The 17,091-nt window shown below is 39.6% G+C and overlaps 2 protein-coding genes across 2 annotated transcripts; one reads left to right on the plus strand and one right to left on the minus strand.

The window, feature by feature from the left end:
* Window positions 1-459: 459 nt before the first annotated feature.
* On the minus strand, window positions 460-2,061 carry GGS25DRAFT_375715 (uncharacterized protein). The gene has a single exon (XM_049258226.1). It carries the CDS (start codon window positions 1,857-1,859, stop codon window positions 735-737), a length of 1,125 nt encoding a protein of 374 aa, XP_049114817.1. The 5' UTR covers window positions 1,860-2,061; the 3' UTR covers window positions 460-734.
* Window positions 2,062-12,959: 10,898 nt separating this feature from the next.
* On the plus strand, window positions 12,960-14,523 carry GGS25DRAFT_533268 (uncharacterized protein; the record flags this gene model as incomplete). Its single annotated transcript, XM_049265660.1, has 6 exons — window positions 12,960-13,061; window positions 13,158-13,256; window positions 13,329-13,478; window positions 13,682-13,781; window positions 13,845-13,951; window positions 14,080-14,523. 6 exons carry the CDS (start codon window positions 12,960-12,962, stop codon window positions 14,521-14,523), a joined length of 1,002 nt encoding a protein of 333 aa, XP_049114818.1.
* Between the last annotated feature and the right edge of the window lie 2,568 nt (window positions 14,524-17,091).

Below are 17,091 nucleotides of genomic sequence, written 5' to 3' on the forward strand. Positions count from 1 at the left end.
GTGCGTTTTTTGTATCGCCATGGTTAAAGAACACAAGATACAAGTGCAGCAAGAAAAGATGAAACAAGATAAATTGAAGCAGCAGCAGCAACAGCAGCAACAACAGCAGAAGCAATAGAGCAAAAACAAGTGAAGCAACCCAAAGGCTTTTCAAAGGCTTTTCAAAGGCCTTGAACAGATACATGTAAGAAATCGGGTTGATTCAACGAGGTTGTGGCTTCTTTCTCCTTCAGGAGCAGATTGATATCTTAGGTTAAGTACTACATAACCTTGAAGGTACCTAGAACTAGAAATAAGCAATAAAGTAACTTGATATATCTGATTTTCTTTTTGCACTTCAAGGAATATTCGTGTTGACAACTAACTTGGACCGATGCCCCTTTCCAACTCCATTTTGGTGGGGGAACTGGAGGCTTCTTTTTTCTTTTTTCCTTTTTTTTAAGCTGCCTGCTCATCATGGGAGCTGCGTGTGTATGATAGTGCGCGCTCAGAACTTATCAGCCATGCGAATGCGCCTCAGCTAACGCGCCTGTAGCCAATGAACGGATACAATAAACTGTGCAGATACCTACCTAACTAAGTATCTAGTTACGGAATTTGCGAGGAACTTGAAGCTATGCCGTAGCTTTATGTATACCCGCCAACAACGATGATAATTTCTCGGCAAAACTTTCGGGTGATCCCTATTTCTGCAGCGAAGAAGTCTTGGTGTCAAGCTGGCCAACACTCAGCGTTTACTTGCTTGACAGCCCAAGATTCCCTAAAGCTGTAGTAAGAACTTCCACCTCAGCGTTTACCAGTCTAGTCTCATTCTTTGGCTGTGCGCCTTCCTCTCCAGCGCTCAATTTAGCCTTGAACTCTAGTATCTCTTTCAACAAAGGTCTCCTATCAAAATTGCGGATCGCTTCATAGTTATACCGGCCCGATCGCGAATATTGAGGTATAGCGTGAGTGTCAGCATCTTCCAGTTCCGTGATAGCTCCAGAGTCTTTGCAAAACAAGGCGAATTGGTTGAGATCCATCTCAAGCACTATGCATGCTTGAGGAAGCCATCGATGTATCAACCAATGACTATCGGTGACATATTGACAGCCATCTGGATATTGGCGTGACCATTTCGGGATCCGATAGTCATCTATGAGGTCGGTCGTTTTCTCAAACCATACCCCCAATCCAGAAAACCTCATCCGAGAGATGACTATGATGCTGGTAGACTCGGCAGTCCGCTCCCTGTCAGCCGTGATTATGTTATATATCCTAGCGGGGCTATCCGACACTGATATGAAAGGAGGCGATGACCTGTCGTTATCTCTTAGATGCTGTTGAATGCAGGTGCGAATAGTATCGCATTCCTCTGATTCTGCCGAGCCTCCTCTTCTCCAGCCTGGGCAGCGGATACCAACACCGCGCTGATATGGACTTGCAGAGGGAGTAACGTGAAATTCATTCCTATGATAGCGGTAAAATGGTTCCCATAGAGAATTTTCTTCATCCGCCTCTTTTACTTCTCTTGTTAGGTCCATGGTTGTTTGGAGCAACAGATTCTTGTAAGCATCGGCTCGTGTATTGTTGTTCTTGAGGTTTGCCCTTATTTGACCGGGCTTCGTCGTAAATTGAATCGCTTTGTCCGGAAGAGAGATTAGTCTTGAATTTTGAAGAAGCCTCAGCGAGATCAAGAGGAAATGCTCTGAGTCGTTAAAGTCCTCGGGTGATTTGTTTCCGGTTCGCGAAAGTACAGGAATATCCTTGGTTATCCCCCCCTTTACAAGCACCTTCTCTTCAAGCACTTCCCCTACAGGCTCCTCCTCTACCTCAAAGTGTATCTTAATGATGCGGCGACCTCTCACATCTTGAGCCATATCGATACTCCAAAACGAATTCCTCGCGCTAAAGCGAGAATCCAGAAGACATAGTTCATTGCGACAATAAAGGCCCACTGTTGGTTATTGTACCAGAAGGCTTAGGTCACATATCCGACGAGATCCGGAACTATATAGAAGTATGTTGGTGATTGGACCAAACTAACCAACCATCTCAAGGACAATATAGCTTTAAAGTCTGTTCCACCGGAAAACAAGAAACCTCGACGCCTTTCTAACAGCATACAGTCTTTCGGAGTAGGCATTGGGTTACATCGTACAACAAATATACCTATGCATCGCCTCCTAAGCCACCCTGAGCTGTTGCTGCTTTAGCTTAAGCCAAGGGTAAGACTCTCATTACTCCAATGCAAAGACAACACCAAATTTCTCCTCTCACGGATAGGTCACCCCCGCACTCTTCACATTTCATTCTAGTGCTCTATGATGCCCTCAATGTAATGATGAACGTTTATAACCTCGATGATGAAATCATCTCCTTTTTCACCAAAAACCCATCTGTAACAAAACAGCAATGCGACGATTTCGCCCTATCCCACGCCGGCGGACAGGTGAATCCCGTACAGTTACCCGGGTACAGCTGGGGGGTACGGTTCTAGGCTCTTCCAATTCCGAGCCCATGACTCTGCCATCGACGCCGCCGTTTCGGATCTAGCCCAGAAGCTGCATCGCCGATTCGTGCCTGACTGCAAGTACCACGGCACAATTGGTCAAGGGCGGTCTCTCCATGTCTATAAGATGAACACGCTGCCCGGGGCGCCTTGCCTCATCGCACACGACCCTCCCTTGTGATGTGCAGCCAGATGCCACGCGCCGACAGCGTAACACCGCGAGAGACCTCGCCATGTGTGTCTACAAGCAAGCCCCTTCGCTTGATATCTTGTCTGATAGCGTACCTGTAGCTTCTTCGCGTAGCCATGGAACAACCGCCAAACACTACACCCAGATAAGAGTGCTGCTCTACTTGCAGAACTCGACACCGACATTTTTACCGTCTCTCTAAAGAACTACCGCCTCGGTTTGCGCCCAAACTGGAGGCACTTCGCCAAGAGCTGCCATCGCTCTTCTCAGAGGTGCTTCCTTCGGTTCTTACCCACTCATGCCTCAGTGAGATTGACATCTTCGTCGACCCTGAAACCGGCAGCGTCACGGGGATTGTGGACTGGGCCGAGGCGCGGATCCTCCCCTTTGGCTTCGGGGGCTTTGAGAACATCCTCGGCCACATGAGTTACAAAGGGTGGCACTACTACGACAACCGTGCTGAGCTCGAGGGCGTGTTCTGGGAGACCGTTTTGGCGGAAACCGGAGGGGGTCCTTCAGAGGGTGAGTTGCAGTTGATTCGGACGGAGAGGATGGCGGGCTTGCTTTGTCGGTACGGCTTTGTCTGGAACGACAAGGCTCCGAAAACGGGTGGTGACCAAGTCTGACATATCGAGCCTCGAGTATCTCGATGCGCTCTGCATGGATGAGAACTGGGGACCTACGATATAAATCGGGTTGTACTACTCTAAAAGGTCTTGTGTTTCGAACGGAATTGAAGCATCGACGATGCTAGGCATCAAGATAGCTATAGGGCGTATGCAAGAATTGAGGAAGTTCTGGGCATTAATTGGGCTTTTACGTGTAAATGATTATGGCGCGTATTCGTACCTAGGTACCTTCTTATGGACCTTAGGGTTCTCAGAAACCTGTCACCTCGCGAAGAGTGAACATTTCATTTTCAACTCCCTTGAGTCGGGAAATTATTTCACTTCGCCAATACATTTTTGACGCCCCCCCCGAGCTGTCGTGATCAAAGGCTGAGCCTTCCCTCATTAGCGCTTGACCATGTCTGCGTAAAGCGGCAAGAGATGGTGGGGAGGATAGGGCAACTTTCAGGTGATACAGCATATATTATCCACCCCCAAACTCCTCATATCTGACCCAGTAAGCGAAATATCTTCTAGAGAGAAATCAACGTAGGTAGACAATTAGGCATGGTCTTCCGCTTTACTTGTCTTATTGGCCGCTAACGCTGATCAGCTCACCATATAACATACTAGCCGCTTCATTCTGTCCTGGCAGGCTTTTACCTCTTTTCAGGTTGCAGATCCGTGTCCTCACAACTTACTGATAGCCTCCTTTATGCCTACTGAGGGTTAGTATCGGGATATTTTTATAATGTTACCATCCGAACATTCTCGCTTGGCGAATATCACACCTTCGAAGGGGCATTGTTATCCTATGTGTTGTATGGTGATAGATGGTTCTACATCTATGAGTTAAATCAACGCCTTTTATCCACGGACCAAAGCTAGATATACCGACACGATATCCCACTATTGCTCAGGTAGCGTATCGTGAACTTCACGCTAAAAATTTCCCTCCCCCTTATCCTCACGGCGACATAGTTGAAGGCTGATAGCGGCCGGCGAGTTACTTTCTGAGATATCCAAGTGCCGAAGTTCTTTTCTCAGTTACACACAGCCTGCCTAGGCGTGCAACTCGAGGATCGGTGGCTGTTGTCAGATTGGAACCCTTTGACTTGGGCCCCCAAGCCCCTTTCCAAGAAAAGTGGGCCCAGGCTAGGAAAGTGCACCATGGAAGTCACCCGAGTCGAGGGCCATTTCATATGGGCTATTATGGCGCTCCTAACCTCCATATCATTGACGTGAAGCCGAAACAGATTTAAGACCTGCGGGTACTTGCGATGGATTCAAGGGCTAGCCCTATGCTTACCTATCCAAAGAGATCTGACATAAGCTACTAGGTATTATAACGTGAAAGTATGTGTGGAGTAAATAATTTATAACCTTAAATGATTTAAAAATAAAGAGTTTTGCTATGTGCACTACCTATTTTTGCTATCGGGGCCTTAGGTGCACTACCATCAGGTATTGTACATCCCATAAGTCCCTTAAAACTTTAAATCCGGAGCCGCCCCAGGCTCTCCAGCCCTTCAATCTTGAATAACTTTTCAACCACATGTCGCACCACAATGCAACTGGATTCAATTGAAAGGGAATTCAATTCCCAATTGATTGATATAGGTCTCGGATTAAGGCAATGCGTGGTCGCGAAGTTATTTAAGTAAATAGGATGGCAAGCTGGGGCCACGTGACTACCCTTAGGGCCACACTAGGAGCTCTTGGGCCATGCTAAGAGCCCTTAGGCCACTTGGAGCCAAACCTTATTCAACAATTTCAATCTTGGATAGCTCCATGAAATATATGGCTACAAGCGTGCAACCGGATTTGATTGAAAGAGAATTCAATTACTGATTGATTGATACCAGCCGCAATTTGGGGCGATACGTGGTAGAAGAGTTATGTTGGTATTTGTCTCGAGAGCAGTCACGTGACACTTACTAGCGTGGCCCCAGGCGGCTCTAGGGCTCTTTGGCGGCTCTAAGGGCTCTTAGTGTGGCCCTAAGGGCTCTTAGTGTGGCCCTAAGAGCTCCTAGTGTGGCTCTAAGGGTGATCACGTGCCTCCTAGGCCACCACCTATTTACTTGAATAACTTCGCGACCACGTATCGCCTCAATCCGAGACCTATATCAATCAATTGGGAATTGAATTCCCTTTCAATTGAATCCAGTTGCATTGTGGTGCGACATGTGGTTGAAAAGTTATATGGATTGAAGGGCTGGAGAGCCTGGGGCGGCTCCGGATTTAAAGTTTTAAGGGACTTATGGGATGTACAATACCTGATGGTAGTGCACCTAAGGCCCCGATAGCAAAAATAGGTAGTGCACATAGCAAACCTCTTAAATATATCTCTTTATTTTTTAAAAGGTAGTTTAAAAAAGATTTTAATTAAGGCCTTAAAGCCGTTTAAAAGCAATATATTTAAAAACATTATAATTATTTTTTAAAAATATTACACCTTTTTATTTAAGTTTAATAATTATATGTGACACTTTATTACTTAATTTTATAACGTTTTTATTTAATTATATAATTTAATATAATTTATAAAAGTTTTATTATATGCATTACCTATTTTTGCTATCGGGCCTTTAGGTGTATTATTATTAAGTATTATATATCTTATAAGTCTATTAAATCTTAAAAGCTAGGGCCTGTCCAAGCCATCCATCCCATCCACCTAAATAATTCTTCAATCATATATTGCACCATAATGCAACCGAATTCAATTGAAAGCGCATTCAATTACCGATTGATTGATGTAGGTTTCAAATTGAGGCGATGGGTGGTCGCTGAGTTATTCAAGTAAAAAGGTGGCAGCCCGGGAGGCACGTGACTATCCTTGGAGCCACACTAAGACCTCTTAGTGCCACGCTAAGGAGTGCCACGTGACTGTTCTCGAGACAAATACCAACATAACTTTTCAACCACGTATCGCCTCAAATTGCGGCCGGAATCAATCAATCAGTAATTGAATTCTCTTTCAATCAAAATCGGTTGCACGTTTGTAGCTGATTGCTTCAGGGAGTTATTCAAGATTGAAACTGTTGAATAAGGTTTGGCTCTAAGTGGCCTAAGGGCTCTTAGCGTGGCTCTAAGGGTAGTCACGTGGCCCCGGCTTGCCATCTTATTTACCTGGATAACTTTACGACCACAAATTGCCTTAGTTCCAGACTGGTATCAATCAATTGGTAATTGAATTCTCTTTCAATTGAATCCGGTTGCATCATGGTGCGACATGTGGTTGAAAAGTTATTTGGATTGAATTGATGTGGGCAGCTGGGGGCGCTAGAGGCGCTATTATGCAGTTAGACAAAAACGTTATGAAATTAGGTGGTGGAGTGTCGCATGTAATTGCTAGACTCAAATAGGAAGGTGTAGTGTTTTTAGAAAATAGTTGTAGTGTTTTTAGACGTACTGGCCTAGGAGCCCTAGAGCCGCTCGGGCCACGCTAAGGAGTGTCACGTGACTGCTGTCGAGACAAATACCAACATAACTCTTCGACCACGTATCGCCTCAAACTGCAGCTGGTATCAATCAATCGGTAATTGAATTCTCTTTCAATTGAATCCGGTTGCATCCTGGTGTGACATGTGGTTGGAAAGTTATTCAAGGTTGAAACTGTTGAATAAGGTTTGGGTCTAAGGGCTCTAAGGGCTCTAAGGGCGCTAAGGGCCCTTAGTGTGGCCCTAAGGGCTGTCACGTGCTTTCCTGGCTGCCACCTACTTTCTTGAATAACTTTGCGACCGAGTATCGCCTCAATTTGAGACCTATATCAATCAATCGGTAATTGAATGCGCTTTCAATTGAATTTGGTTGCACGGTTGTGGCTATATGTTTCAGAGAGCTATTTGGATTCAATTGATGTGGGCAGCTGGGGGCGCTAGGGGCGCTAGATTAGGCCTGGATTTAAGGTTTAAGGGATGTATGGGATGTATAAAAGTACGAATAAAGCCCCGATAGCAAAAAATAGGAGTACGGATAGCAACACTCAGGCCCAGATCGAAATGAGCCTTAAGTTAAGAGACGTCTCTTAACTGATGTGGGTCACCTGTATAAAATATTCAAAACCACGCTAAAAAATGGCCCTAACCTAATTTGGCACCTTTTCTTTTACATAAATCCGTAAAACCCCTGTCACTAGTTTTTAAGACCTGTTTATTATATACTCTTTTAATTAGGTTTAAAGCTAAATTATAAAAGGTTTAATAAATGTTAAAAAAGCTTTTAAATTAACCGTTAAAAGCAAAAAATAAAACCCCTTTTTTTAAAGTCCTTTATTTTAAAAAAAAGCCTTTAAAGTTAATAAATAATTAAATTTTAACGACTTTAACTATAATTTAATTATAATAATTATAACCCTTAACTATAATTATTATAACTTATTATAATAACCACGTAATTAATCCTTATATATAACTTTTTAATAATAATATAACTTTAAATATAACAATATTTTAAATGTTTATTAAGTAAATATTAAATTTATTAAATTAAATAAATTTAATTAAATAAATTAAATAAATTAAATGTTACGATATTATTAACTATAAACCGCTGTAATAATAGCTATTTTAAAAATAACTTAAATTAATAACATGAAAAAAAAAAATATATTTAAATATATAAGGATTTATAAAATAAGGTAATATATTTTTTCCTTTAACTTTCCTTAACTTAAGGCTTATTTCGATTTAAGCTTTAATAATAATATTATATATAATTATTTTATATTTTATAATTATTTCTTATATAAATTTAGGAAAAATTTAATTTTAATATTTATTTTTATATTTTCTTTAATATTTTTTAATTAATATTATTTTTTCTTTTTTTTTAATATTATAACACACTTTTTTTTAAAAAAAATTTCTTTAATATTATAATATATTATTATTTTTAATAATTATTTTTAATTACCACTTTTAATTACCACTTTTATTAAAACATTATTTATTTAAAAAATATTTTTATGTTAAAACTTTTTTAAAAAATTATTATAAAAAATTATTATAAGAAATTATTAAATTAATTACGTTATTAAATACCCTTGTAATTTCTAAAAACTTATGTAAGAAAATTAAGATTAATTAAATCGTTTTTAACGTTAATTGCTTAATAACCGTGCGTTTTTTTTAAAAGTTTTTTATTAATTATATTTTTTTAAAATAAACGTTTTTTATTAATTATATTTTTTTATATTAATTATCTTAAATTTTGTTAATTATAATTATATATTTATAATTATTATTATATAAGTATATTTTTATTATTACCGCCGTATAAACATATTTTTATTATTATTATTATAATTTATTAAATCTTATCGATGTATATATAATTAATTTAAAACGTTAAAAGTTTAATTTTTTTTTTTTTTTATATATTAATTAATTAATTAATTAATTAATTTTTTAAGTTTTATTTTTTACTACAATTAAAAAACCTTTAATTTTTATATTATCTCGGTTTATTTAAAAAGTGAATAATATATTTACTTAGAAAATTTTTAAACCTTTTAATTATTAAAAAGTTAATTAATAATTATTTTATTTTTATTTATTATTTATATATTTATTAATTACTTAATTATAAACCTTATTTTTATTTATTAATTATATCTTTATTTATATTTTATTATTAATAAATACGTACATATAATAAATTAAATAATAAGTAAAGTAAAAATAATAAAAGTGAAATTAATATAATATTAATATTTAAAAAAAAAGGTTTAAATTTAAAAGTAAAAAAGGGATTTAACTCCTTATATAATTTAAGTTATATAAATACCTCTTTTAATTATATACGTACCGCGTTAATACGTACCCTTATTATATAACCACCACTTATTTTTATTTATTAATTATATTATTATTTATTAATTTTATTTTTATTTATTAATTATATCCTTAATTATAAATTAATTATAACTTTATTTTTATTTATTAATTATATTTTTATTCACGTTTTATCTTTATTTATTAATTATATTTTTATTTTATTTATTTTTATTCTTTAATTATATCTCCTATTTATTATTATATTAATACTTTTTTATACCTTTTTTTAATTTAATTAACTTTTATAAATATATTAATTTATTTTAACATATTTAACGCCGATTTAACACCCATTAAATTATATTTTAATATTACCTTTTTTTTAATAAAAAGGATAACGTTCACGTTATTTAAATTTAATAATTTATATATATATATATATGTTAATTTTTAATATAAATCTTTAAATAAACTTATATTACTTTAATAATTAAAGTAATTTTAAATAATCCTTTTAATAAGATATATATAATTTTAATAATTAAATTACTTAAAACTTTACCGATAACTTATACGTTAAAACTTTTACAGCTTTATTAATATATAAAAATAAAAATATAAAAGGAATAATATTTCTAAGATAATTATATTAAATAGTTATAAGATAACCGAAAATTAAAGGATTTTATCGGTTAAAGGGACCGAGAATTAAATGTCTTAACTACGTGTTTCTTAGTTAAAATATAAATAACCACTCCCGTGGTTATCCATGGCTATTACCATGTGGGTATCTTTATAACTGCTATTATTATAGCTTATTAAACCTTATCGGTGTATATATAACTAACCTAAAACGCTAAAAGCTTAACTCTTTTCTTCTTTTCTATATATCTTTATTAATTAATTAACTTTTTAAGTTTTATTATAAATTCGTATCCTTTAAATAATTACGCCTTTTTTTCGTCACTTATTCTTAACTTTTAACCCCTTTTTAACTTTTTAAGATAATCTTTTAATTAGACGAGTAAAATTTCTACGGCTAACGCAACAATTCCTAAAAAAAAAAATATCTAAAAGTGATTTAAAGGCTTATCTTAAAGCTTATAAAAAGCTATAAGCCGATAAATCACTTTTAAATATTTTTTTTTTCAAAAAGGCCGAAGAAATTTTATATATATATAATATAAGGTATATATAAAATAAAAAGTAAAAATAATAAATATATATATATAATTTAATAATACTTAAATAAAGAAATAATGTTTTAATTAAAAATAATTTCCAAATTTAAATTAATTTCCAAATATAAATAATATTTTAACATAAATAATTTCCAATTATAAATAATTACTAATTATAAATAATTGCCAATTATAAATGATTGCTAATTGTAAATAAATAAAAATTAAGTTATTAACATAAGTTATTTCCAGCCATTTCCTAGGGGCCAATTATTTCCGCTACTCATACTTTCACGCTATGGTAGCCAGACAAGATACGCCAACGAGCCAAAAGAAGGCATTACAGCCCTGGAAGCAGCATACAGCAGCGAAATTTATGCTTATCCAGTTCAGCTCGTGTAAAGGTAGTAACAACACAAGTGCACAAGTGCCCAGATGGGAATAAAAATAAAACCTTCCTGATTCGTAGCCGTCCCTCCAAAATAAGTGATATTTACATCCTCAGCTGCAGTACTTATCTTTAGCAACCTAGGTGCTGTGTTGCAGTCCGATATCATAGTGTTGGGAGGATATAAAATTCAGCTCGCCCATAAAAATTTGTTGGTTTTCGTAGAATCGTCAATTATCTCAATTTCCGTACTCTGATCATTCCAATGTTCCCACGAGAATCGCAGAGCAGTGCTGAAAGGCACTTGCTCTCTAGTACATACGCTCCTTTTCCTTCTCCTTCCCCTTATAATCCATATTTCGCCACCGCCGGAAAAAGGTCGAGGGAATAACATTTCCAATAGATCACTGATCAGCAAGCCAAAAGAGCGGCCATGGCGTCGGTTTTGGAAACGAACCCTGACCCTGATCTTCTTTCCCCTCGCAACGACAGGATGCTACTTTACAATTTGGCTTCGCTTTCTCTGAGACCCAGATGACCCCGTCAAGTACGCCATTGCCGACGAGGCTTGGATTTTCTATTCCTGGTTCGTGCTCGGCGTCTTCGCCTTGGAGTGGTCGAAATATGGTCTCGCCGGCGTTGAGTCCGCCATGCTTCAAACCTCATTCTGGCAAGCCCCTAACGCTGCGGCACTGATCACGCACAGCGAGAGCCTCTGGAGCGGGCCAGATGGGTGGTTCAAGTTCTTTCTGTGGCTTGTCTCTCCTCAAAAACGTCCGATGCACCGACTATGGCTCTTGCTTGCGGCCTTGACCTTCCTTACCTAGGTATGTGGCATTCCCACTCTCAGGTCTCTCATTTGAGACTTCGGATGGGTACATTTCCCCCAATGATCCTCCCATGGTCATAGGCCATACTTGGGATGATTTCAATCGCAGGCAAACCGACTTTTATCATTCTGGTGCGAAAAAAGGGTGGGAGACCGGGTCGCCGCCGACAATAACCCTAATCCTAACCCCAACCCTAATGAAGTGGCTAAAAATAACCAAGTTGCATAAATTGATTCTTCTTAGCATACTATCTCCAAACTTTCTAAGACATATGTGTATGTCTAGTGGGTAGGCTTTGGCCATCGGGACTTAGATGCTATAGTTGTACAAAAGTACTCCAAGGCTGCTGTCCGCAAGGAATCTCGGAAGTTTCCTCGCTGGTAAAAAGACACCATGATACTTCAAGCACGTCGAACCCCCAGCCAATCTCGGAAATATATGTCTGATCTCGGGATTGCTTCTAACATATCTCTATCTGTAGAAATGCAGGATTTTCAAAGGATTGAGGGCTGCTACTACGAGCAATATATCCTAAGCCATTCATTATCTTGCATTGTTATACTGCTTAGCCTACATACATTGCCATTTCGCGGTCATAAATACAAGCCCCCTAGACCGGCTGTGACTTCCACGGACTTCGGATGAGTTTTGATAAGCATAGGGCATATAGGGCATAAGAGCCTCATTTCTGTTCCGGGGCGATTCAAGCTCTGCCTCCGAATAATCTCTCACGACTTGTCTCTATGGATAGATAACAATATGGGCAGACACGTTGCTCAAAGATACGCTAACAGGTAACCTAGGTAATAGAAGAAAAGCTCCAATCGTTTATTTAACCTACTTCATATTCGATCTTCTGGCTCAAATTGCTCCTTTGTAGGTTTCAGGGAGTCGATTTGGATGCCATGGCGGGTCACTCTCCAGTTTATCAAGTTAATACTCCCACACTGGGGCTAAATTTCCTGTGATCCGTATATGTGATATATCATCTTCCCAAAAGCACAGCAGCAGCAGCATCAGCAGTGGCAATAGTAACAGTAACGGTTCGAATCCCACCTTTTCCATTTTTTCCAAGCTTTCTAATGTATGACCTACTTTTAGAGCTTTTATTACCTTTACATATAACGAGCGTTGGTTTTTCAATAGAGAACGGTTGTATAAAATCAAACGTTTTCTGTTATATAAGAGTTATTGTATAGAGAACGGTCTCTTAGGGAAAGTACCGTTCGTTTCAAGCGCGCATTAACGCTGCGGTGGCCTTCAAAGCCTATTGTTGGACACAAAGAGATAAACTTCTGGTTAAATGAAACACCGAATTCTTTGATCAACATGGCGTAGTATGGGAAAATTGAAGGTTATAAGAGTTAGACGATTGCCCCTGTAATCCACTTGGTATTAGCAACACCGTTGACCCCTATATCTGTCTGCCAACCTGCTCACTACCTACTTACCTGGGTACCTATTGAAGATAATAATAACCTTGGAATAAAGATGTCCACGGCCGACAATACAACCAACAATTCAGGCGACAATTCAGTCGACAGTTCAGCCGCTGCAGCCGCCGAAGAAGTTAAGAAGGGCCTCAAAGAGAAAGTGAGTCTCATCAAACAAATGTTTTTCCAAGATGGACGATTTGAATTTGTTAATCAAGTCGGGAGGGGATCAGCTGGCTCTGTTTATCAAGTACAGTACACCGAAGCAAATAAGCAACCCACCTATTTCGTGTTGAAATTGGGTCTCGGGTTGGAGGACGAGGACGCTTTGAGAACTGAGTTTGAGCGCATAGAGGTATATACTATTCCAAAAGCCACAATGAATTGAGACCGAGCTGACTTTGGCTGACCTCGTCAAATCACGTAGAGTATGCGTGGTGGAATGCATATAGTGCAGCCAGTTAGATTTGTCAACAATCCTATGATGACATTTGGCTTTCCATCGCCATGGCTTTTCATGGAACACTTACCAAATGGTACGATTGGTGACTTCATCTATAGGGCAAAAGTTCTTAAAGTAAGTCGGCTACCTAACCGTTTGCTCTGGAGATTCTTATTATGCCGTAAGTCGTCTTTCATGCATGGTATTGAAACCCCGAGCTGACAGAGATGCAGTGGTAAGAGGTGTGGTTAGCATGACCGTAAGCAATACCCTCTATTAACAGTTGTCGTCTATAACCACCCTATAGTTGGTACTAACTATCTATTGTACGTATGTAGTGGCCTAGGATGCGTACTGATGACCAGTTGGAATGCGAAGAGCCTATTCCGGGTGATCCAGGTCTACACTTCGCACACGGTGACCTTCATGCTTGGAACGGTACGTGGATAGCCTAACGATATTTTATCTGACCATATGATCACTAATATGACATCAATCTAGTCCTTTGTGCAGATTTCGACGACTTCGGGGAGCACTCAATTACACCACTCCTAAAGATTATTGATTTCGGCAATAGCTTTGAGACAGAAGATAGCGAGTGGGAGCCTGTTAATAAGAGTAATCAAAACAGAGCCTTAGAATCAAATTTTTTCTTCATTGGAAAGGTACCTATATTCTCTACCCAGAAGAAGGAGTGTAACTTTTGATAGGTATCACATATTAATAGCTTCGGCAGATCATGGTTATGTTAATTACGATGGATTTGACGTTTGCGGCTACACCCAAGTATGACAAAACTGTTGACTTTCCTTATTGCGGCCAACTTGCAAAGACTTGGGCTGCTCCAATAAATCCGGGTGAACCGTTCCATCCCATTAGGCCATACCCATGGCTTGATGAGTGGCTGCAGACCATGGTCTGCTTCTTGATGGTGACCAAAGCCGATGATATGCCAACTCTAACTACGATGCTCAGCTGGGTAAAGTTTGCTGTAAGGGAAAGAACCGAACAATGGTATGACAACCCCCAGGAAAGCGACCTTTTTATTAGGAATTTCTGTCAGACGGTGATGCTCACTCCAGGACGAGTGGAATCCCCCATGGGGATGCCAACAGAAACCCCAACTCCAACAGAAAGTACAGCAACAGGAACTACGACAAGTAATCCAAGCCCAGCTTAAAGGGATAGACTGCAATTGGATATTACGTCAATCCGATGACGTGATCGTTGTGTCACGGTCTTCTTCACCCCTTTTCGACAGAGCACAGGACCGACAAATTGCCTTGCTAAACATTTCCTGTAAGTACATACAGCCAGGCAGAACCCTAATTCTTTAAACTAAGCCTGACATCCGCGTCTCGAGCAAAGGAGGTATCACCCTCAAGGCTTGGTGAACGTTATATTATAAATTTATCTTTCTGCGACAGGCAGGCCTGGTGTGATGGCACGATAATCTGAACATGTGTTAGCCCCACTATTACTCTGGGCTACTCAGGGGCATTTCAGGAGAGCCGTCTTGCGCCTACCTACATTACCCCCCCTTTCTACTAGTTAATACTAGTATCTCAACATAGAAAGCACCCAGATCGCGTTGCCAAGTTTCCGAGTTTCCGCCTGCTGCTCCTCTATGTATGTGTATATAACGGTTCTCACCTATCTGCACCGCTCTCATTCTCCCCTTCCATACACACATACCCTTACTATTCTTGCAACATTTTCTAGCGATACTCTCTACTCTTCTTCCTTTGATCTACCAAGACAACGCGCGTCGCTCCTCGTATGGATCCAATATAGCCAAAGCAGCTTTTCTTGACGAGGCTTGCAACAGTCCTAGAGGGCATCGACTTACCAGCGAATTTTGGACAGCGTGTCAAGTAGGTAGTCATTCAATGGACACTATGTCGTAGCTCGAAGACCAGCTTCAGTTGAGATCAGAGACATTGATTCAATCCTTCGATTAGGTCTCTACACTGTAGTCAATCCCTACAAGTAAGGCCCGTTTGCTGCAGCCCAACAGCCTTGGTCAGTTGCTGCAACAGGGCTGCAGCCAATTAGGTCAATTCGTCATATCCTATTTAGGAATCTATGTACAATACCTACGCAGGGAGCCAGTGGGGTCTTGAGTTGTCAATGGGAATCAAAGCCAATAGAGGTAGATGTGTTGTTAGGAGGCGCCCAATCATATTGCGAATTGTATTTTACTAACCTAGCATAGTAGCCTTGCACGAAGGTCGTGACTCATATCTCGTTAATACCTAACTAACTACGGCATCGCGGATGAGTTACCGATCCAACAAACATGCCTACCTCATAGGAGTAGACATCCGACATTGTGGCATTGCTACTTATAGTAGGTATGGTCGTGCTAATAGAGGAGGTAGGTAGGTAGGTAGGTAGGTAGGTTAGCTAATACATGTCATTGTAGGTACTAGTAGTATAATATTTTCGAGAATGTTTCCTATTCGTGTTTGTGGGCGTTTAACTAATTATCCCGTTCAAATATTTGGAGAAGATGCAGACTAGAAGAAGCATCGCGTCTGTTTCGTGTTAAACTCGCGTCTATAGGACAAAATAGAATATTAGTGAAAGAGCCAAGCGCGATGAAAGCCACGGTCCGGGATGGTAAACAGGCATTCTACCGGGATTATACAGGGTTCCATGTTATACGGCATAGTACAAGACTCATCTACAAAAAACACCAGCCACTGATTTTTAAGAAACAATAGATCCTATTGGTTGCCACAGACTTTAACATCCCCGCCTGTCGTTCCGTTTCCTAAGCTTCCCTTCAAGGTGGGAACCCCTTGTCGTACCTAATCGGACCTTGTCACCCGGCGCTTCTGTTCTGCACTAATGTACAATACTGTACCCTACCCTAGGCCCTAGGGTAGTTGTATGGTAGTGCATAGTAGTGCAGTCTGCACATTTCCGCACCTTTTTCTTCCACTTTTCCGCTTTTTCTGCTTTTTCTGCTTTTTTCCCCACAACCTTCGAAAATCTTCACATTGTTTCAACGTTTCAACTTCTCTCACTGGCTGAGAAACCTGGACGGTGAGACGGTTACAGCTAGTGTGCATCTAGTGTACATGTAGCACCATGCAGGTCACACGGATTCCGACCACTCACCTTTCACATCGCGCTCTATAAACACTTTCGCGTCCCTCTATTTGCTGTCTTCTAGACTTCTCTCTGCTGCGTGGCCGCATGGCGACTTGCAGATACTCAGCTGCACTATAATCGTGAGAATGACTCACTCACCAACCATTCTCGATTTGTCCAACCTTTTTGATATCCAGCAGTGATCTAGGATACACTTGCACCGTAGATCGCGGGAGGTGGGTTTATGGGTATGCAGAAATGCTAAGTAGGTGATTGTGCATGGCCCAGTATGGCTGAAAGGGTTATAACATGCGTCGCCGGCCTTCGCGGGCCTATTTGGCCTGCAACCGGTTTCCTTCTTTCCAAATTATTCAGGCGTCAAGGTTGATTTTGTCGAATCAACTCGAGTCGCATTATTGTCGCACATTATTGTATTGTATTGTCGCATTATTCTTTGTTATACCACTAGGAAAACCTGCAGGCCTCGGAGCATCTCACGACGGGCTGCGAATAACCTCACATTAGCGTCTTTCTCATCTTGCAGTGAGGCTCTACCATCCATAAATCAATCTATCTTTTTTCCGTATTATTTGTCTCTCGCATCTTGCTAGTCACCAATCAATACGGACACCCTGTGAACATACATTGT

The sequence above is a fragment of the Hypoxylon fragiforme genome (genome assembly GCF_022984875.1).
Source record: "Hypoxylon fragiforme strain CBS 206.31 chromosome Unknown GGS25scaffold_7, whole genome shotgun sequence".
Taxonomy (NCBI): domain Eukaryota; kingdom Fungi; phylum Ascomycota; class Sordariomycetes; order Xylariales; family Hypoxylaceae; genus Hypoxylon; species Hypoxylon fragiforme.